The sequence below is a fragment of the Sinohyriopsis cumingii genome, chromosome 6 (assembly GCF_028554795.1).
Source record: "Sinohyriopsis cumingii isolate HCF-2022 chromosome 6, ASM2855479v2, whole genome shotgun sequence".
In the NCBI taxonomy this organism is placed as follows: Eukaryota; Metazoa; Mollusca; class Bivalvia; order Unionida; family Unionidae; genus Sinohyriopsis; species Sinohyriopsis cumingii.
Genome location: NC_142966.1, coordinates 65,390,287 through 65,413,269, shown reverse-complemented (window position 1 = coordinate 65,413,269; position 22,983 = coordinate 65,390,287). Strand labels below are relative to the sequence as shown.

The 22,983-nt window shown below is 34.1% G+C and overlaps 1 protein-coding gene across 1 annotated transcript in view; it reads right to left on the bottom strand.

The window, feature by feature from the left end:
- Positions 1–1,560: 1,560 nt before the first annotated feature.
- Positions 1,561–22,983, bottom strand: part of LOC149797108 (anoctamin-1-like) — a 165,987-nt gene continuing 144,564 nt past the window's right edge. The window contains exons 22-25 of the mRNA XM_089960712.1: positions 20,613–20,665; positions 19,328–19,500; positions 15,643–15,748; positions 1,561–9,311 (exon numbers count right to left, since the gene is read on the bottom strand). Coding sequence (XP_089816838.1) covers positions 9,021–9,311; positions 15,643–15,748; positions 19,328–19,500; positions 20,613–20,665 — 623 coding nt within the window. The 3' untranslated portion in view covers positions 1,561–9,020. The remainder of the gene's footprint in view (positions 9,312–15,642; positions 15,749–19,327; positions 19,501–20,612; positions 20,666–22,983) is intronic.

Below are 22,983 nucleotides of genomic sequence, written 5' to 3'. Positions count from 1 at the left end.
TCTAACCACTTCGACCATAAGAGGTCTCTGATGTGAAGGTAGGAATTGTGTGGGTGAATAAATATAAAAAGGTAATGCCCATTGATTCAGCAGTTTTTAAGTACTATGGAAACCTTCAAGGGTTTAGAACTTAAGTCATAGAGAAAGACTTGAATGGACAACTTGTCCAGATTTTGATTTAGCCTCGATTCTTGATCTTGCTTTATAGATTAAGGAATGGGTGGGGTGCATGGAGATAAAATATATTGCTAATTGATTATGGTCTGAATTTGACATCAACTCTTGCAAGTTTTGGGACTTATGACGTAAGAGAAAAATTAAATTTGAATCTATATTTTCAAATGAATTTTGTCTATCCCCAGTGACAGTAGATTGAGGCAAATGGGAATAAAGGAAAAAAGTCTTACTGGCTCCAATTCTAAGAATGCGAGTTATCTGTTCAAGGGTTTGCTTAAAGACTACAATTCTTTCAGACTTGATGATACCTGTCTCACGTTTTCTAGAACAGGTAAGACAAAACATGATATTACACAAGTTTGTTTAAGTCAATGAACACAATTTGTGTGGAAATAAACATAGCAAATGAGAGGAGACAGTGACATTGAGAGATAGCATAAATGTTTTAGTGGGTAAAAAGAAATAATGTAACTCACCGCTATAAATACTTGTAGTTGGAGCCAGACGTCTGCATTATATATCCCAATATACTCTAATCTTGCAACTACAAACAAGTTGTCAAAGTCAGATGCTGGTGATCAGATATGTATATCAAATGACTTCCAAGAAACTGCTCTCCACATCTAAACGAAACTGACAGCAAAACAAGGTCCCAAAGAATGTGGTCTCTCAGCAATGCAGAGTTATGGCTCTCCCCATTAAATAAATATAGTACAACCCCTATTACCAGTAACTTTTAATAAGCAGTCATCTCTCATATCAAGCCAGGCTCTGATTCTCCCATCTCTTCAATCGAATTACATATTTTATTTATCCTCAAAACCTGCCTCTCATATCTACAGCCAAAGAAAACCTCCATCATATGCATTACTGGTAAGGAGAGATTGCAAGGTACCTACCATATTCGGCAAACACCTCATTTTCTAGACTACTAGTCTTTCCATGTACAGTACTACTCTGGGATTCTTAAAACTGACCCATATTGTAAGTGAGGGAACTTGATATGGATGATGAAAATTGTTAAAACAGCGTGTAGAAATACAAGAATAAAAATTTAATGTGAAATCACATTAAAATTTTTATTCTTAATAGCCAAAATCTACAATTATGTGACACAATTCAACCAGTGATGATCAAACAAAATTCAAACAATTACGTTTAAAGACCACTTTATAGTGGTATAGTGAATGTCTTAGCAAGGAGCTACTGTATATAATTAAGCTCCAGTTTGCCTGTGATAGGCTTTTTAAGAGAACTGGCACGATTATGATTAAAATTCCACTGGCAAATGAACAGATTCATTTAAATCAAGCTGACTGTGCAAGTAGGAGCAAGTTATGAAGTGGTATGTACATATCAAACTGAAAAGATAAATATGCAAAGCATGTTGGGATGTATTTTACTGTATTAAAATATACCTAAATAAACAGGCAGAAAGTGTATATAACAGTTAATTATTAGGTACATTGATATCTATCTAAAAGTAAGTCAATGAGTATAGATTTTAAAGGTAATGGAGGGATAACAAAATGTAACAAAAATCACCTCATCCTAATATAAAAGACATACATGTAATAATGTGTGTGTGTGTGTTCCTCATGGCAAGGTTTCTGCCTTTAAATACAATATGTAAAAACACTTGGCAAACATGTAATAATGTGTGTGTGAGTGTGTGTGTGTGTTCCTCATGGCAAAGTTTCTGCCATTAAATACAAGATGTACAAACACTTGGCAAAATGCCCATTAAGGCAATAGATGATAATCCAAAACATAGTAAATCTGCATTAAAAATAACATCTAAATATGAGATGATAAACTTCTCCAAAGAGAGACAAAACCAGTTATAGAGCTGCATATAGATTCAAAACATTATAAAACAACCATACAAGTATCATTTGTAAATATGAATATTCCTATAGATCAAAATTTATATTCAACGATACACAAAGCTCCAAACTGAGGAGAGGAATAATTTATGCAAGTTTAAACTATACTACTCTAATAAATACATTAAATGCCAACAAAAAAGACGAACGTTAATAGTACTCCATGCAGGCACTAGTATGGAATAGGTGACTTGAGCAATTACTGACCAAAGGGTCTCAATGTCAATGTCTTCTTGAACTGAACTTGCTGTGCAGAAATCACAATTTTCTTATTGGACTTGCCATGACCTTGACCTTTCACCATTAGACCCCAAACTCTATAGGTTTCTGTGTATACCCGAAGTGCAAACCATGCAAAAAATTTGGTCAAGGAACTTACTCGTGAACAAGAATTTTGTGCAAAACTGATGTTTCTTCAAGTCCTAATGACCCTAACCTTTGAAATCCAAAATCAAAATGTCGCTTTGTTACCTGAAGTGCAAGCCCTCTACAAGGATTTGCCCAAAACTGCGATGTAGAATTAACATTTATGTGAATAAATTATTTTTATCGCTGTGCTCTTGATTTTAACCTCCAAATCAATGGACTTTTTCCAGACCCCATGTGCAATCCATACACAATGTTTGGTCCAAGTCAGTGACGTGGAACTGTTATTCTATGAAAAATAGTTCTTTCTTTCAGACACAATGACTTTCACCTTTTGCCTTTTGATCACCAAATCACTGAGCTTCTCCCTTACCATAAGTGCAAGCCATCCATAAAAGCTAAAAGGCTGATCATGTAAGACAAAAAGTTACTGTCCAGAGATATATATGGTATCATATGAAGAAGAAAAAACTGAAGTATGGACATCATAACAATAGACTACTTTCGTTTTAGTGAGAATATACAAATGGTAAATCTACACTACCCCCACAAAGGTTTTGTACACTTCATTTCTTCTTAGATATTTTATATGACCTTTAATTTCTATACTATTTTATCTCCCCGATTTTCTCCTGAAAACTGAAAATATATAAATCATTTATAATGTGTCTGTTTAATCGAGCATATATTGGTATTTTCTTTCTTTGTAGCACACATTTTTTTACTTTGAATTATATTACAAGCACTAACTGAATATGTTTTGGAGGGTAGTGTAGTCATTAAATGAAGCATGTATTTAGTTCCCAATGTACACACCTTGAAGATTATTCCTGAGGGTTTCACAAAATTGAGAGATTCATCTGCTTAGTAAATACCACATTTAAATCATGGTTGAAAAATTCCAATGAGTTAATGAAGACTTAACTTAAAAAGAAGGAAAAATAAGTAAACGAAAATGTAAAGGTCAAATTGTAAAAAAAGAACTACAAATCTTGGTACAAAAAATACAATAACAAAATTCTGAAGATGGCAAAACTGATCTAGCAAAGTTTAGTAGCTAAGCTGTGAATGCTGGAATGCATTTTTAGTGTACAGCTACAGTGTATGTACTTAAGTAACAAAAATGCATTTTTACAACATTGATTACATCTGAGCATTGATTACACAAAGTTAAATTTTAAACAAATACCCTAATGATACAATCATAACATTCTATAATGTGACAGAAGACACTAACATTTAACAAGAGGCCTACGCAGGCCTGATATTGCTCACCAGTAGAACTGACATGTCAGCTTGTGAATGCAAATTAACAAAGGTATTAAAACTGTAAAGAAAACAAAAGCTTACAGTAAATAATTGCAACATTGTCTTTCCATGCTGGCCTTATTTCCTGTACTATATATATATATATATATATATATATATATATATAAGATTGGAGGGCTCATTAAAATTATAAGACACAAGATAATCTCATTAACATGTGTAGATATTGCTCATAATCAAATTTTTTAGATACCTCTGTGATATAAGCTTACATACCAAATCTGATCTAACATATGGCTTATTCACATGCCCAGCCAATCTGATGCGATATCACCTCATTAAGTGGATGTAACTCCTAAATGAACTCATCTGACAGCCTGATGATGTAAGCTAACATATTTAATTGGATACAAATTTGTTCAGGATAAGGCCTTCAGAGTGTTCACAAGTTCAGCCAAAAAGTAGAATTATCATCTCGTTATTACATGTGGATGCTGTTCTTAACCAGCTCCACAGACATGATGATATAAGCTTAAATACCAAATCTGATCAGAAATGAAGCTTCAGGGATTGTTCATAAACAAGTGGTGTCAGAATGACGGATGACTCATGACAATGTCCACAGGCCATACCATAAACTCGCAGGCCAAGTGATCAAAGAAAAGTTCAACAAATTAAACAAAAATTACCAACTTTGTCAACTGAAAATCTTACTTAAACTGATGGGTATTATATATTGCAATGCAATAAAAAAAAAATTGACAAGGATTATAAAAAGCATACATAGTTGAGTAAGAAATTCATTGGATTTGGCTTTTGGAAAGTTCTTTTTTTTAAAGAAAAATCTCAAGGAAATAGAACACATTTTAAAAAATATTCATTCATTTCTTACTCCTATTTATTTTCAAACCTGTTACCAAGCATATATTTTACTAAAACTAGTTATTAAGTACCTTAGTTTTATAAGGCCATAATCCAATTAATGTTGCAAGCTTCATGGGTTCAAGATCATGTCTTTCATTTAGCAAACTGTGACATGTTTGATACACTACATGCAGTTTTGAAAGTCTATTGTCCGAGGGATAAGTGCCTTGACAAACCTACATGTTCCTTGATAAAATTGCTTGCAGTTACCAAGTAAACAAGTCTAAAAATGAAAACAAAATGAAGCTGAATCCTTTAATCATTTTACAAAGGATAGGCGTGTCCATCTACTGTGAAACAAATACTGTTAAAAAGATTACAGAATGTAAAATGATACTTTAAAATCAAAGTACATATCAAATTATAGCTGCAGTTCAGCAAATACAATAATGTTTGTCCGATTGGGATTGGCAAAAATCATGAACCAAGGTTAACCTTCAATTTAATGGCAAAATTTACATCAGAAACATTTATAATGAGTACTTTGATTGAAATGTAGAAAATTATCTGCAAAATATCAACAGAGCTAAATTGAAGAAAAAGAGTCAATTCAGGATTAACCTGAAAATGTATAGAGTGTGAGTAACCACGATATAAATAATAGTCATGTGATTAACTTTATGAGCATAAAATTTATTGTAACATATTTAGGCCTCAAGTTAAAGTAATATAACCTTTCTATAAAGTATACTTAAGGGACCAACTGAATTTGTTCTTTATAACAGGTGTCATTTATACAGTATGAAAATGATGAAGATACTGAGAAAAGAGACTTGTGAGGTTGTCATTGATACATACTAATCCAAGTCACACTGTAAGTGCTGTAATAGGTTATGACACTGTTAAAACGTGAATTCTTTTCATTTGAAAATGATCACATGTTTCATTTCTAAGTTTATCAAGACTATTAAGTCTTAGATGTTGAAACCACACTCAAAGCACCACTGTAAAACTTATAACCTTGATTCCAAGATCAAAGAATGGACCAAGTGTGTTTAAGAATGGTTTTTGCTTCACAATTTAACATTCCAAATACTGACAGAATCCATCAGTGGCTACAAAATGTGTGAGCAACTAAAATAGTTTCAGCAAAACCCAAAGGCAAATATTTCCTATGACCATAACACTGACACCAAGTAAATATGGGGAGGCATCACATAATAAATTGACCTCACTACATAATGAATCATCCAAAGTATAACAAGAATCCATCAAGAGGTTTCAGAAGCATAAATGAAAAAAACTTGAAACCAAACTCTAAACAAACATTGTGTACGACTACATTGACAATTTCATTATCTTTTAAAGCAAAATGCCACCGGGGAAAATGATGCATCGCCGAGGATTAAATCAGGATTTAACGTTAAAAAAGGGGCACCCAGCTATTCAAAGTTGTTGACTCAAATACGGCATCAAAAGTAACTAAAATGACAGCAGAACAATGCATCCCATCTTCCAACTTGTCCTAATATATGAAAATTATACGTTGTATCTTCTTTCTTTAGTCCTCATTTTAAAGATTTTTTATATATTTATTTTACAATGACCACTAAAAAATCATAACCATGTTGTATTTCCAATGCAGTCAAACACTCAAATGTCTATCTTAACATTTTGCAACAACATTAAATGTTTTAACTTAGCTGTCATAAGTAGGTACTACTGAATAAAGAATCTCCATAAACTCATCCTGTACAGACTTGTTCTTCAAGATAATAACAAGGAACTGAGACAACATCCTGCTGAACATCATCTGTGATGTACTGGCATTACTATATTTAGTGTCTATGTCAGTTATTCAAATTCATCAATAGAACGAAGTTGCATGGTTCAAGAACTGTTGTCCATCATGTGATGCATGTCTTTCATGTTATTGGGATGCTGGCCCTGACAGATATGATGTGTAAGTCGACATCTTACTGACATAACTATCAGTGCTTTGAAGCTCTCTACTGACAGCATCAACAAGGGAAATGGAGGCAAAATTTGTTAGAATATCTCATTTTGATGACAGCCTATATTGTCACAGTTACACAGTTTAGAGTCAAATTGCTTTATTTGTACATACTCTGACTTTTTCCTTATTGAAGAAAATCCTGGCAAAATCAAATGGTCGCTTTTCAAAATATGCTGACTGCCTTTTCAGTTAAGAGTAATGGCTGCCCATGAATGCCAAAGTTGTTTGAACAAAGAGTTTATTTTATTTGAGAAAATGAAAGTCAAACCACATTCAGCCGAATACAATTTGACACATTCATTTCAATAAATAAACTTAAGCATCAGTTCAACCAAATTTGACAATCATCTGTTGCAATCAAACTTCAAATGACTTGGCAGTCCACAACTGCAAACCTGTACAGGAGCAAAATTAACAACTTTAAAATTTTTTGTAAATAAGGAATGCATGATTTATGAAAATTTGTGCCCAATCCTTATGCCCTCACAGATTAAAACGTTTGTGCTAAATTTTCAATTTTTGTGGGATTTTCACAATTGCACATTCTAGATGTAATCCTAATCACCTGAGAACAGAGAAAGGGAAATGAAGTTTCCATTGGTAAGTGTCTTGGCAGAAATGAATGAGATTCTCTTCTTTCTTTAGTCTAAAAACATATCTAAAAACAGTCACTGAAAAAATAGTGTATAAATTTGACCAGTGCAAACAGGAGACTCCATTCAGTGAAAATGAGTCAGTTAATTGCAGGAAACTTCTATCCCCAATTCTCTTTGCTCAGGCAATGAAAGCTGATAAACTTGCTTCATGCATAGTATAAGCCATTACAGTGAAGTTTACTCTTTGGATTTATTCCAGTAAAATATGAAAGAAACACTCTGTATGGGAGAGTTATTTGCCAGTCAAATATGAAGAAACACTCTTCATACAAGTGTTATTTGCTAGTAAAATATTAAAGAAACACTCCACATGGGAGAGTTACTTGCCAGTATGACCATAATTCCTTTAGGGAAGTGAAAATAGCTTATGTCTGTCAAATTAACTATACTGTGGGTATAATCTGCCATATAAGATGGTGCCATAGCAATATATTGATAGTTTGTATATTAAAAGATCATTGTTTTTCACACACTGCTGACTGCAACCAAAAGAGGAACATACAACCATTAATATAACAAAGAACTGTACAAAAAAATACAATACACGACACATAAGTATTGCACGCTAAAGAAAAGGAATCCATTTCCATTTCATACAGGGCTTAAAATAGTACGAAGTATAGGTATATTATACATGTTTGGGTGTGAAGAGGGCCTTCTTCTGGTGATGGATGCTACATAAAAAGACACAGAATCCTATCACTACACAACACAAAAGGAATTAATATTTCTGTCGATAGCAGCACCATCATAACTTGCAGTTATTTAAAACATTCTTTAAAAAACAGGATAAACTTGCAATATTAAAGAAACTAGATTGTATCAAATATTAAATTTAAATTCAAGTAATCATTTTTTTTTCACAAATCACAACCCATGAGTTTGTAACAAACTCTAGTGTATGTAGGTACATCCTGTTGTCAAATATAAATAATTGTACAAAATGGTTACATTTTTACAGAACAGCCACCAAGCAGAAATGAGTAAATCAACCCTTTAAATTTCCACCATAAGGCTGTTAGTGTGCAATCAATTTTCAAGCTTCATGACTTAACGACTTCTGTTAAACATGAAGTTCAATTTCTCTACGACTATTTATGCATTTTTCAAGAGTAAATTTTCAAGCTTTATTACTTCATAAATCTTGTAAAGTATAAAGTTCAATTTCTCTATAATTGTTCATGCATAGTGTGGAGTCAATTTATAAGCTTTATGACTTTGTGAATCATGAAAAATATGAAGTTCAATTTCTCTATGACTGTTCATGCATAGTGTGGAGTCGATTTGCAAGCTTTATGACTTCATGAATCCTGTTAAATGTGAAGTTCAATTCCTATAATTACAAAAAGTTACAAAAATAATAACTCTCAAGTTTACAAATATTGTCAAGATACACAGAAAGGACTCGTGAATATATAAATAGTTATTCTCTGGTGTTATTAACTAATAACTTCAAGTTTTCTTTGTCACATGATGCAAGTTGAACCAATCCAAATGCTTGTTACTAAGGCTTTCCAAAAAAATGAGTAATTATATATCGGTGGCACGACATCACAGGAAGTACCATGAGAGCTCCTGGGCTTGAACATTCTTTAGAAAAAATTGCCTAAGATTTTATGGCTACAAATTTGTATATCTGACCTTTCAAAAAGAATGTCACACCTGATGTGTTGCAAATTAAGTAGCAACATGATGGTTAGTGTTGTAACAAGAGCTGCAGTTATAAATACTCAGAGTCTTCTTGAACAAGAGAAGCACCAACTGAAATCAACCTACTTCACCCTGCTATGCATCACTGTTGTCATGATCCACTGAAGTTATTTCAGCTTTCCCTCGTTTACGAAGGTCTGGCACATTTTTGCCATTATCTTTGGAAAGCGGGTTTGTGAATGACATCTTGGATATAATGCTATCCAGCATGCTACCAGCTGGGCTTTGTCCTCGGGCTTTCATCAACTCAGTTCGGATCACGATCTCACTAGCAATGTATGCCTCTCTGCGAATTTTCTTCTTCAGTTTGGAAGGGACATCTGGGATAAGCCAGGCAATCAGGCTGGTAATCACAATAACAACATTCTGCAATAGAAACAATATGGAATGATTTGAGGTTTTTAAAATTGCAAGATCTAATTTACAAATTCTGCCTGGAGAATGGGTCGCAAGAATAAATGATTAAGAAGCAAAACTAAATTTTCATTTAAATTCTACCTGCCCCCAAACCCATGAGTAACATATTTAAGGGGCCCCGAGTGGCAGATTGGTTTAAAGCGTTACCGTTATGGACAACTGCCATAAAACCTCTGTTGGCACAGGTTCGAGTGTCGGATTCAGCCAATGTGGGTATGTGAGAAAGCTTGCCAATACCGTCTAATGGGTCAGTGGTTCTTTCCGGGTTTTTCCCGGGTTCTTCCTCCACCATTAATACTGGCTGTCATGTACAGCCTATCTTGTGCTGAAAATGGTGTTAAACCCTACAACAACAACATCATATCTGAAGAACAGGAGTAGTTGGAGGGACATCATTCCTTCTGCTATCTCATTAATTTCAGACAATATGGAAATGATTCCAGGTCATTATGAAAAGACTGCCTTGAAGCAGACACAAGGCGCTACTAAAAATGAGAAGGAATATATGAACTATTCTATGATTCTTTCTACACTGAAAAAAAAGCTATCACAAGAAAGACTGATCCCCCTGATTAACTGATGCTATTATAAACGTAAACTTAATTTTATTTTCTTTCAATTTCATCTCCAGTGACTCTGAATTTTGATCTATTCATCGCAGATTCTATTTGGAGCTGTCCTTTCTTAGATGTAACGCAACCAAATAGTTGATACAAACTGTGCAGGAAACTTCAGGAAGCTGACTATCTGTTTGGAATGCAAAATGACAATTTTAACCCCTGTGATCTTGACCTCTGACCTCTAAGCTCAAGAATCAATAGAGAGGTGCCTATGTCCAAAAGTGATAACTTATCCTGCAAAGTGGACTTCTCAAACAATGCCCAGCAATAATTACAATGTTAGCTCCAACACAATATCTGTCAAAATAATGAAACAGGGTACTGATCACTTGTGACCTTGACTTTGAAGCTGGGGGTTAGACTAAATACACGAGATACTCTCAAATCAAAATACAAAAAATGCCAAGTGTCATTAAAATGATCCATTGGTTTAAAAATTATACACATACATGGACAGAGGTCACTGATTTATATTTTCTCTGCCATGACATTAACCTTGAGGCAGGAGGTATGGGTATTTATGTGACACACCTTGACCCCGAGACAGAGGGCATGACCACTGTATGTGAGATACTATCCACCCAGTGGTTCAAAAGCTCATTCTCTGGACAAGGATACAAATCAGAACAGCATTTTTCCTCGCTATGGGCTTGACCATGATGCAGGAGGTTTGCTCTCAAGAGATGCTTCTGGAAATTCTCTCATGAAGGGGAGATCCCCAACACCTACCTCCAGAGGGGTGAAATCATCGGGGATAGGGGGGCAGTGCGTAAACCATGCCAAATGGTACCTGGTTGGTAACAACATGATTATAAGCTGTTGAAACACCAAAAATTAAAACAAGCATGATTTTGTGTCTTCTTTGACAATACATTTATTAGGCATCTGCATACATAACTTTTGTTCAGCTGGTAAATATTCTTCATTATTTTGTATCATTCCTCTTCAAAAACACTTTGCAAACTGAAAATCATTTCGTGGACCACATCATCTGTAGAGTTATCAGTTTATTTACTGTTACAGACGTTAGCCCACATGCCTTTAAAGCTCGATCAATGTGTGGAAAAAATTATTTATTTTTTCTTGTTAATTTGTTTCTCTGATATTCTGACATTTTCCTACTACAGTGATGGAACTTAAAAGGTCTGTGGTTACTCTAATCTTCAGAGTATTGTTTAAGTTTGTTGTGAGAACTGAATCCCCTTTCACAATCAGCTTTTTATAAAGGCAGAACTGCTGCAACTATGCTCAGTCCTAACAGACTGGGGAACTGGTTTTCTGGATATAAATCCAAATTACAATTTTCCACAATTCACACATGTTGTTCAGTGGATATTTTTGTCGATGTATCAGATTTTCTGCATGGTCTAAGCCATAGTAAATGACATCATGACAATTTATTTTATATCACTGCTTTCTGCACTGTTTAGTTTGCAGCAGCAAACCAAAAACCAAATTTTTCACATATCCTAGTTTCATTCATAACAGATGATCTTTGTGCCTCACTGACTTTCCTAAAGAAATCAGTTTTCTTTAGTTTCAACATGACACAGTACTTTTATGCTTTTAATTGAAATCACAGAGAAAAGGTGAAAAAGACAATGATCTGATCAACCTAATTACAAAACAAAAAATTTAAAAAATTGCGCATTGGGTACAAGACATCATGGGAATCACAGGATACAGACAAAATCTTTCTCCCATTGGATTTAAAAGCTGCGTGACCCTGGACCATAAGAATTTGCAACAAACCTGCAATCCCTTGGCCTCGCAGCATCGCTGGCTGTCTAATGTGACATACCATCTATACATCATATATAAACTGATAAAAGTTACATTAAAATATATTCAGCACTCAAAAGGTATACTCCAGACAAGAATGCAAGTAATAAAATTATATCTTTCCTTGCTGTGACCTCGACCTTGAGGCAGAGGGTATGGCAATGATATGCAGCACACCATCTTTTGGCATGGTACACCACTCCCTCGATAACTCGCGCCCTGATAACTCGCAAACCCGCTTATAACGCAGGGTCAGGCGTGCATCCCATTTCGTTTTTTAACCAGAAAATACAAAAAATATTGATCCCAATTTCTTGAACTTGAAAAAAAAATAGCGTTCAAATTTGGTAACTGAAACATTGATATATCGCTCATTTATGGTGAAAAACGTTAGATATGACCTGGAAATTTTAATCAACATTTTAAAATTATCTACTTTTAATAAGAAGTCATATAATTGGTTACATTTTCTTTCCAAACAGCATTCTTAGTACACCGTAATTAAAGATATTCAAGGAAATTTTGATCAATGAAATGTCACTTATGCCTAGTGTATGCAGTAAATTAATATTTAAATGCCAATTAAATAATTTTTATTAAGTGAAATTTGTCTTTTAATTCTATCGCTTAGTTCCACTTAAGTGTTATCATCATAAATGCAATGTGTTTTTAAATGTACAATCTACCGTAACAGTTATGTCCACAAGTTTCTCTGAGAACCTAATTAAGTGCCATGTTTTGATAACTGACTTCTAGAAGTATTTGTTGTATTGTTGCACTGAATTAAAAGCTGGCCTCCTTTGCATTATCACGTTAATTACATTTTTTGAATCAAATAAAAGAAGTGGAATTAAAAATAATTAAATGCATGCAAATCCTACGTACTTAAAATCTAGCAGTCCCAGTTGTATGTTGGGTGAACTCACTTAAGTTGATCAATTTGCACACTGTTATAAATGTTATTGTGTATGTAACGAACTACCTTAAATTAACTGACTCTTTCATAACTGTGATCAAAGATAGCAAGACAACCAAGTGAAACGGATACTTCGTTAAAAAAAAGAGCTTGGTTTCACTGATATGGACCATTGTGGGCAAGCGATTTTCTGAGAATTCCTGAACTGGCACTTAGAGATGTACTCAAGAATGATAAGAAGTTTCGCTGATACTTTCACTGAAATCATGACATCAATACTCTATTAATTGAACAAATAAAAATTGAGTTCCAACGTAGGCATTTGTCTCACGATATAAATGTTGTTGGTTTTTGAAGAAAAGGAATCTTGTTTGGTGGTGTAACAACAGTTAGTCAAGTTCCCAGCTGCTGTGATGCTCGACTTGTAGTATACTATTTTATACCATTCTGGGAACCAGGCTAATCAACAAAACAAAAAGCAGTGACATAATGCACAGATGTTTTCACATACACGTGAAAGTTGTTGAAACCAGTTGGATCAATCTTTCACATGTTGGACATTTTGAAAACAAATGTTATTTATACAGAATAACGAACAACTTCATTACAAAAAGCACATTATTAACAATTATCTACATGATTGTAAAATGAGGATTCAGTCATTAAACAGCCCAGTTCCCTACCTACACACACCCCCCACGGATTTCTTGATGTATAAGAAGAATTTTTCAGTTTTTGGAGGCCCCTCAGTAACTCGTACCTTCACTTATAGTGCAATCTATGTTTGTGGACCCCGTTGTGCGCAAGTTATTGTGGGAGAGGTGTATATACTTAGGCAGTTTCATTAAAATTTCTTCCGTAATTGTAAAGTTACACTTTGTAGAAGTATACAAGTCACAGAATTACATTTTCTCTTCTATGACTTGAAACATGTGGTGCATGGCATGGCTGTGGAATGCAATACACCATCTAGTCACATCTGTCATGATGAGTATTTTGGCGAAGCTTCACGAAAATCTATCCAGCCATTTTACAAAGTTATGGGCACAACAAGCAAATATTAAGGAGATGGATGAATGATGTCATAACATAATGTGCTAACTTAAAGACAGTTGCATAAAAAATCACAGTAAAAAACACTATGTTGCAAAGACCACCTTATGGATGGATAGATGGCAGGCAGATACAGCAATCATTATGTCTCCCCACATGCAGTCAAGGACTTTCTTATAAAATGTTCAGCAGAACCATGTGACTCCCATGGGATAAAGTGCAGATGCATGTCCCTTCCTGTATAATATAACATGCAAAAGCTTGGACACAAAACCTCGATAGGAGAATAATCCAATATGTATGTGGGTCAAACACTAGACCTAGCAAGTATATAGTGTTCAGCACACAAAGAACCATAACTCTGCTGAAAATGCCCATTACAGCAATCTTTTTTAAAACCCTGTTCAACAATATGTAGGTGAGAGTGGCTTATACTGAGATATGATGTACTGTATGCACAATCACAAATAATAATGGTATATTGTAGATGAAATCATATTGCAAAAGGTTTATAAGCAGCCTAGAACTATAATTCTGGTGATAAAACAGCATTCTTAGGAATGAAATTCCCATCCAATGGTATCTATTACTATATCCATGTTACATAAGGGACCACATTACGTGGGTTGACAAATCTCAAAAAAATCCACTTGCCCTATGAGGCAAGTACTGAAATATTATACTCCCCACAAAAAGCTCAAAAACCTATTATATGAATATAAAGTTGGCTATGCTAATGATTTCAATTTGACTGTGTGAAAAGTTGTTTTCAGAACTTATTATATGATCTGTCTAACCAATTGTAAATAATTACATACTAAGCCAGTCTGCTCTATTTCTGGTAAGCATTTATAAGCACTAAAGACTGAGAGGCAAGCCCTTATATGAACTAGATCATAAAAACATTGAAACTGGTAGAAAATGTGTACAGTGTGATCGCGATCTCAATTCACGCAAATTTGAAATAACGCGAGATGGGGAAAAATGTGAAAAAGATCGCTACTATTGAGATAACTCTCTCATACATATAGATTGTGCAACCGTCACAGGCAAATGTTACCCACAATTACAATGACCAGCTCTTACACCCACACCATTCTGTTTATTGTGGCCTCCATGATGCGTACGTATGTACATGTACAAACTGTTTGTTACAGTACAATTTTGGAATGTTATTAGTGACGGCATGTAAAAGACGAGCAAGTGATATTGCAAAGAGACCAAGGAAAGCTACTTTTCTTTCAAGGTTAAACTTGAAGTAGTGAAAAGGTATGAAGCTGGTCAGAGTACTGCCATGATAAAGCATGCTTTGAACCTTAGTGAAAATATATGTAAAATGAAGCTTTCATTTTTTAATTACACATACAAATGTTCTCTTGATTAAAATTCATAATTTTATGTATTTATTTTATATTTCCTATGTTTTAAGTTCGTTTCCCTATGCTTTTTAAGAAAACTTTTATTATTCTTTTATTTTAATCTTCTTTGCAGAAGCTTCCCTTAATTTTAACATACTGAATTTATACGGAGAAAATGATCTCAATTTACATGAATATCAAATTATGCACGCGCTGCAATAAACATAACCCTCATGTAAATCGCAATCACACTACTTCCAATGAAGCGGCCATATTCCTGACAGAAATGCCTTGCTTTAGCATCCACCGTCTCAGGCAAATGATTGTAAAATTCATGCAACTGCTGGAAATCTTCACTCCATGCTCTGAATTTGTCAAGTGAATTTTCAACCGTTGCATATAATGGTGTGCTGATAATAAGTTAATACTATACAAACCATTTTTATGAAATTGAACTGTTGGGAAGATTTCATGCAAATTAAAATAGTATTTTAATCAATCAGAGTAGGAGTAACTTCAGTATTAGTTTAATTTCCATCAGAAAAACATACCTCAAACACAACTACAAATGCAAATCTTGCAGCTAGTATGTGCCAGTAGGCTTGGGAATACTCGTACTTCTCCTCTACCCAGGGTGGATTTCTGTAATCTCGGTATCTGCAAGTTAAAAAAACAAAACTGAAATCAGCATAGATAAAAAAGTTTAGGTCACAAATTTCTTCGAACTGGTCAATGTTCACACAAAATTATGGCATCTTTATTTAAATTTTCCCATCAGCTTAAACCATCATACCTGCCAACTTTTCAAAAGCCAAGTAGGGAGATTGAATACAAAAATAGGGAGATAGGGACCTAAAATCAAATGGTTCTGAACTGTATTTTTTAAGCATTGTTTTCACTAAATATTAACCTTCTGGGTCCAATATGTGTAAAGTTCTCAAAGGATATGCCATTTCTCCCTGCGACATGCATTATTTTCCCTGGGACATGCCTCCTTTTCATATTTTGATCAGATGTGGCCAAAAGCACAATAACTACTTATGTAAACAAGCAAGAAAGCCAGTGTGACTTATTAACAGTAAATCCTTATTATTCCAATTATCTTGTGAAAAAGGCTGCCCCTCTGATACACCTCAAATAAACCATGTTCTACAGTGTGTAAGCACCAGCAATTGATTGGCAAATAAAGAATGACCTATTTTGTTAGAACGGACGGAGCCTAAAGTGTGTGTAAATTCAAATGAACAGTTAAAATCTGCAGTCTCAAGCTACCATACATATGGTAACTAGTTTTCTCATGTTACAGATCCACCTTATTTCTTTATTGTCAAACTGTAATGTATTTAACTGTTTACTAAATAACATTTATTCTGAATTAGCTTTTTGTGGGCACATATGACGCATTGCATGTTGTTCGTTCCTTCTTTAATTTATTGATGGTAATTAACGTTTATTTGTATGGTAGAGTAATGCCAGGTGTATACTTATGCAAGTTTCTTCGTTGGAATGGAGATGATATTTTGATTGTAGAGAGAATTACACAGCATTCACAGTGATCAGTCTTGGAATTGAAATTAATTGCTGGCAATTTTATTTTTGTGGCTTATTTTTTTATTTTAGTATTGTTGTAGAGGTAAACAAAAAACTTCAAAAAAATTATGTGAATAATGTTTAAACTTAAAATTTGATTTATTGAAGAAAAAATTCTCTGTAATATGATAACAATTATTTCATCACAACAATATTCACAGGTGATAAAATAGGATATGGCTTCTTATGATTACGTACATCTATTTATGTAGGACTTTTAGGAGAAATGAAAATTGACAGACACTGTAATAATTGGGAGTTCTATGCGAAAATTGGGAGATATTGTATTATGAGATTAGGCATGGGATGACCCCAAAATTCTGGAGTTTTTCTCCCAGCTTGAGAAATGATAGGTAAACACCATTGGCCTATAAACATTACTCAGTCTCTTTATTACATGACTTGCTTGCATGAATTAAAAAAAAAAAATTATGAAAAAGAAGGAAGGTGTGTGTAGGTGTTTTTGTTGGCACAACCTAGTTCTTTGTCTGAAAGTGGACAAGCATGAGTGCCATTTAGCAAGAGAGTTATTCATAAAATAGCAAGGGTATTATCACAGTGCTATGTATAATTAAATTGCAGAGCTTGTTACTTTGGTAAAAAAAATTAAATTTAATTATATGCTATTGTAATGTAACATTGTATGTTGGACTTAACCTTGTCCAAGGGGCCCCGAGTGGCCGAGTGGTCTAAAGCGCTCACCGTTACGGATCACTGCCATCTCACTTCTGTCTGCGTAGGTTCGAGTCTCGGATTCGGCTAATGTGGTTATGTGAGAAAGCTTGCCAGTAGCTTCTCGTGGGTCGGTGGTTCTTTCCGGGGGTTTTCCGGGTTCTTCCTCCACCATTAATACTGGCCGCCATGTATAGCCTATCTTGTGCTGAAAAATGGCGTTAAGCCCTACAACATCAACAACAACAACCTTGTCCAAAGTCAAGTTTATTTTCTACCTGACCTGAATTGATTTTTTTTATTCTGTAAAAAACTAATATATAGCTAAAATATTCTCTATGTGTTTGTGTTTATTATCAATATCAGTATTAACACAAGAATATATGTTTATTTGGTTCTGGGTCTAGTTCATTGGGATTCTCCTACAATTTACTTGGGGGCCCCAAGTGGCCGAGTAGTCTAAAGCGCTCTTCGTTACGGATCACTGCCATCTCACCTCTGTCTGCGTCGGTTCGAGTCTAAGATTCAGCCAATGTGGGTATGTGAGAAAGCTTGCCAGTAGCTTCTCGTGGGTCAGTGGTTCTTTCCGGGGTTTTCCCGGGTTCTTCCTCCACCATTAATACTGGCCGCCATATATAGCCTATTGTGTGCTGAAAAATGGCGTTAAACCCCACAACAACAACAACAATTTACTTGGTGTGCTAAAAATTGTCCAGGTTATACATTATAATTTTTTTAACAGATTTTATAATATAAACTATCATTTTATCTTGTAAACATTAAGAACTTTCGAGAAGGTTGTTTTCCATTAGATGTTGTTTCTATGTAGAAAATGTTGTGACATAAGGTCAAGTAGAGAACCATATAATCTTGTCATTGGAAAGAGTATTCATTTATGCTAAAGACCTATTAGAATCAATTCATATTATTATTGTGTCCTGTAGTTCATTTTAGCTGGAATTCATTTGTCAAATGTGTTCAATTCAGGTGAATTTTCAATGGAAATACTAAGTGCTCATAAAAAATAATATTCTTGTACAGAAACATTCACTGGGTTTTATAGTGAATTCAAACCTGGAATTATATTACTGTTTGTCAACAAAAGACTGTTGGTACAACAAGATGATACCAGCTGCCACAGGCACATCAACAACTTCATTGTTGGACCTACTTTGTAATTCTACTAAAGTTAATTCAGAACTTTAAATTATTAGGACCTGCGTATGTAATTCTAGGATTAATTTGGGATTTAATGCACAATTCAGTTCCTTTTTTCATTCTCATTTTGTATTCTAGGGAAATTAATTATTTGTTGAATTTTATAAAGCTTGTTGCTTTTCACTCTTTTTTAAATACTTATTTTAAGAGCATTGATTCATAATACACAGTACTATCAAGTTACATACCTTGAAGTTACCGTCACCTAAAGTACAAAAAATTAAGCAGAAACCAGAAGAACTGCATGACTTTTTAAGGATTATGTATAACGTATTTAATGTAATGCCCACACCAAAATCAAACTAAATTATAATTCTAGTAAATTTAAAAGTAAAAAGTCATCATAATAGTCCATACATGTGACATCATAAAATATATGTCATATATATGTACCCACATTAGAAGAGTTTGCTCCTTTTATCAATGATTTGAGCTCTTCACTCTGGAGGCTCATTCACCCCACCCCACCCCCACCCTGGTTGTGTCCAAACAAACCATGCATAAAATCCATATTTTGAGACCAATTTAATCCACAAATATAAGTTGTAATGATCCACGAGGCATGTATGTTGGTAGGATCAAAGAACGTCATAATGTTCAATGTAGATTTTGCCAGCTCCTTACCTCTCACAAGACCAGCTTAAATTAAAAAAACTTCTGCCATGAAGTGGGCAATTCTTTGCATGTTTTGTCCAAAAACAGGGGTGTATGCTTTACAAGGTATGTATTGATTTAACAAAAAAATAACATTCTCACCTGCAGATCTGCACTTCATCCGAGTGTGGGGGTTTATGACGTGAATCAAAGTCTGTGGTGTTGAAGTAAGATAAGGAAAAATTCATGTATCCCACCAGAGACCCGTCCTGGCTATAGGTATATACATATACCAGCCGTGGAATAAAATCAGATGTAAGTGCTATTATAAAAGCCTGAAAAAGAAATGACAGTTTTAATACAACTATACTTACTTTCAAAACCGACATTTACAATTATATGATGGAAAAATACTGCAGATAACACCAGAGGATCAACACACAATCAAAGATGTTCAAATGACAGAAGTTGACATGTAAAATGACTTTTGCTGGATAGTTCATTTTCATGGAATATGATCATTTTGGATTTAATTTCTCTAGAAATGACCAATTCAAACAATTTCAACATTTGGTGTTCATCAAAGAATAATACTGTAGCCTCCACAAAGAATCTGACCAAATCATTATCTTTCTTACATTGTCAATATATCAGTGAACTGAACTTTTACAAGTCTGGTGGTAAAAAGCTAAAATTACAAAACTATAAATAATATATTTTCTATTTGAATACACCAAAACAATGCTCTGTAATCAGGCAAAATCTTCAAATAATATTCTCTTTCACTGCAGATGTACAAAAAAATATACCAGGAAAAATGAATGCTACCTTTTTCAGTAAGTGGCAAATTAGATGCAATGTATTATCTTCCATCTTGCAACATTAAGATTTGAAGAGAAACAGTATTAAAAAAATGATGAAATTTCTGACACTGGATACTATTTATAATAATATATATCAGAGTTTCTTCCCTTTGTCATATACACCATATAAACATACAATAAAGGAAAGGAATCAGTCACCTGTGACCAAAAACAAAGATGTTTTTCCAAAGACCATCTGGTGTTATAAACATGAGATTGTACATGAAATAAAAATATACTGCCTATTATTAAAGTCAGTTAAATTCAGAGAAACCATATTCACATTTTTAGCAATAGATATACACTGTACATATTACCATGGAACAACCTAGTCATATTTTTATAAATGTCAACTTTGCTGAATTCAATTAAATCTAACAAGCCTAAAAAAATATGATTTATCACAAATACAATCAAAGTTTTAAGCATAGAAAAGATGAGGCATGATCATATTTGTTGAATCTACATCCAACAGTCATGAATAGTTACATACTCCTAACTTGAATAAATATAAAATTGCTACTTTTCTCCAACAAACTAGAAAGACCAAATCATGGAAATCCTAAATTCTAGAGTTTACTCACATTTGACACCACAGCAAGCCTGGATATTGCATAGAGCACACTGAACCAGATACCTGTAACATAAAATAACAAGTGTTCCATGCATAATTGTCTAACTCTTGAATGATGTTGTCATGATGAAGGTCAGTTATGTGCAACCACTTTCATTAAAAGTATCTCAACTTTGTGTATCACTAGAATTGCAAATGGAACAAGATATGCCCATCACATGACCTTTTCCCTAATAATATCCCTGACCTTTCAGCCTGGGACTGTATGATTAAGTATGTACCTGGATAAAGTTTCAACAAAATATCTGTCAAGTTCAATGTACCTGGACAAAATTTCATCAGAACATCTGTCAAGTTCAATGGATCTGTAAAAAGTTTCATTAAAATACCTGTCAAGTTCAATGGACCTGGATAAAGTTTCATAAAAATATGTCAAATTCTATGTGACAGCCTGTACAAGAAACAGGTCACTGATTTACATTTTCCCTTCAAGTAACCTTGAGGCTAGGGCTTTGGCTGAAGTAGCAGTAGTAGATTTGAATGATACTTCAGCCCAATACTAGCTGTATGATGCTGATTCAATTTCAAGTTCTAAAACTATAAAAAGAATTGCAAAAACTGTAGCAATATTGAAAGCTTTCCACAAAACCCCCAGAAAACATAAACATGAAGTATTATATAATTTACATTACCAGGAAATGATGAGTATGTGAGGCATTGTCAAGTCAATATGTATGACAGCACTTATTCAAAAATTATACCCATACATGGATACAGGTCATTGATTTAAATTTTCCCTTGCTGTGATCTTGAATATGAGGCAGGGGCATGACTTTGGGGTGTGACCTACTGTCTGTCCATAATATAAAACTGACAAAAGTTTCAAAAAAAATATCTTCAGTACAAAATACATTATACACCAGACAAGGATATAAGTCGGAGTTATATTTAAACTGCTGAGACCTCCACCTTGAGGCTGAGGGCCAGGCAATCATGTGTGATGCATGGTCTATACTGATACATTACTGGCTAAAACTTTCACTACAATATCTTCACTGCTTCTAAAGAAAAACTAGGAGCAAGAATACAACCACAGAATTATATTTCCCTTTGTTGTAACCTTGTCCTTAAGGCACTAGGAATGAATGTGGTGGGACACACCATCTACACTAGACATATTATTGTCAAAAGTTTAATTCTGATATCTTCAGTAGTTCAAATGTATTGTCTCGACAAAGATACAAGTCACAGAACTGCATTTGTATGCCCTTGAACTTACGAAGGAGGAATGGCTAGTTTGCCCTTGAACTCATCATGATAGATATCTTGTCAAAATTTCATAATAATATATTTAGTGGTTACAATGTTATGGATACATATTACAGAATTACACGTTCCCTTGCCATGACTTTGACACTGAAGCAGAGTGTATAGCTAAGGTACGTTACACATATCTAGTCACGATATATGTGAGCGAATATTTTCATGATATTTGCACCAACTTTTACAAAATTATGGGCTAGACACACGAATGTTAATGACAGATGGATTACACTAAAATGTAATACTCTGAACTAAAAACAGGCATATAACAATTACTGCTTCAAAGGGACTGATGTTCTACTTTCGGAAAGGAATACAAGATGAGATTCTATTTTTCCTTTTTAACTGCTAAGTGCTGAAACCATATCTGACAAGATTTCAAGAAGGCCATCATAATGACCATACTGAATTTAAGATCAGCACCATTTTCATTTAAGAATAACCAGACAAAATAAGAAATAGTTATGACGTTCTGTTTAGGAAAGAGTAGAAATAATACAACTTTTAATATGGCTGCCATGTTGGACATACTGGATGCTTGATCAGCATCATTTTCATTCACAACAAACCATATATTTGAAAAAGTCTCTTCGTGAAAACCCTATGCCAAAATAATCATCCATTCTGGAGAAGTGGCAATAACAAGATTTTCAAGGTGGTTGCCAGTACAGAAATAATGGATACAAGACTGACACCATTTTCAATGAGAACCAATTAGATATCGCATAAAGTTTTCTAGTGAAAATCCCATGTTGACAAGATTTTCTGTTTTGGAGTAGCAATAACAAGATTTCCAGTGGCCTATGTGGTGGCTATATTGGATGTCCAGGCAGCACTATTTTCATTTAGGAGCAACTAGACTGTAGGATAAATATATGTTAATTTTCATGACAATCTTCCAAGTAGTTTAGCAGCAGCAATAACAAAGTGCTAATGAATGGATTACCGACAGACAAAAGGTCAAGAGCTAAAACCTCAGCTCAAATGTTTCATGCTGATTATTTCTAAAGTTATGAAAGAATCATTACAGTTAACCTGTTCTTAGTACTGACAAACTT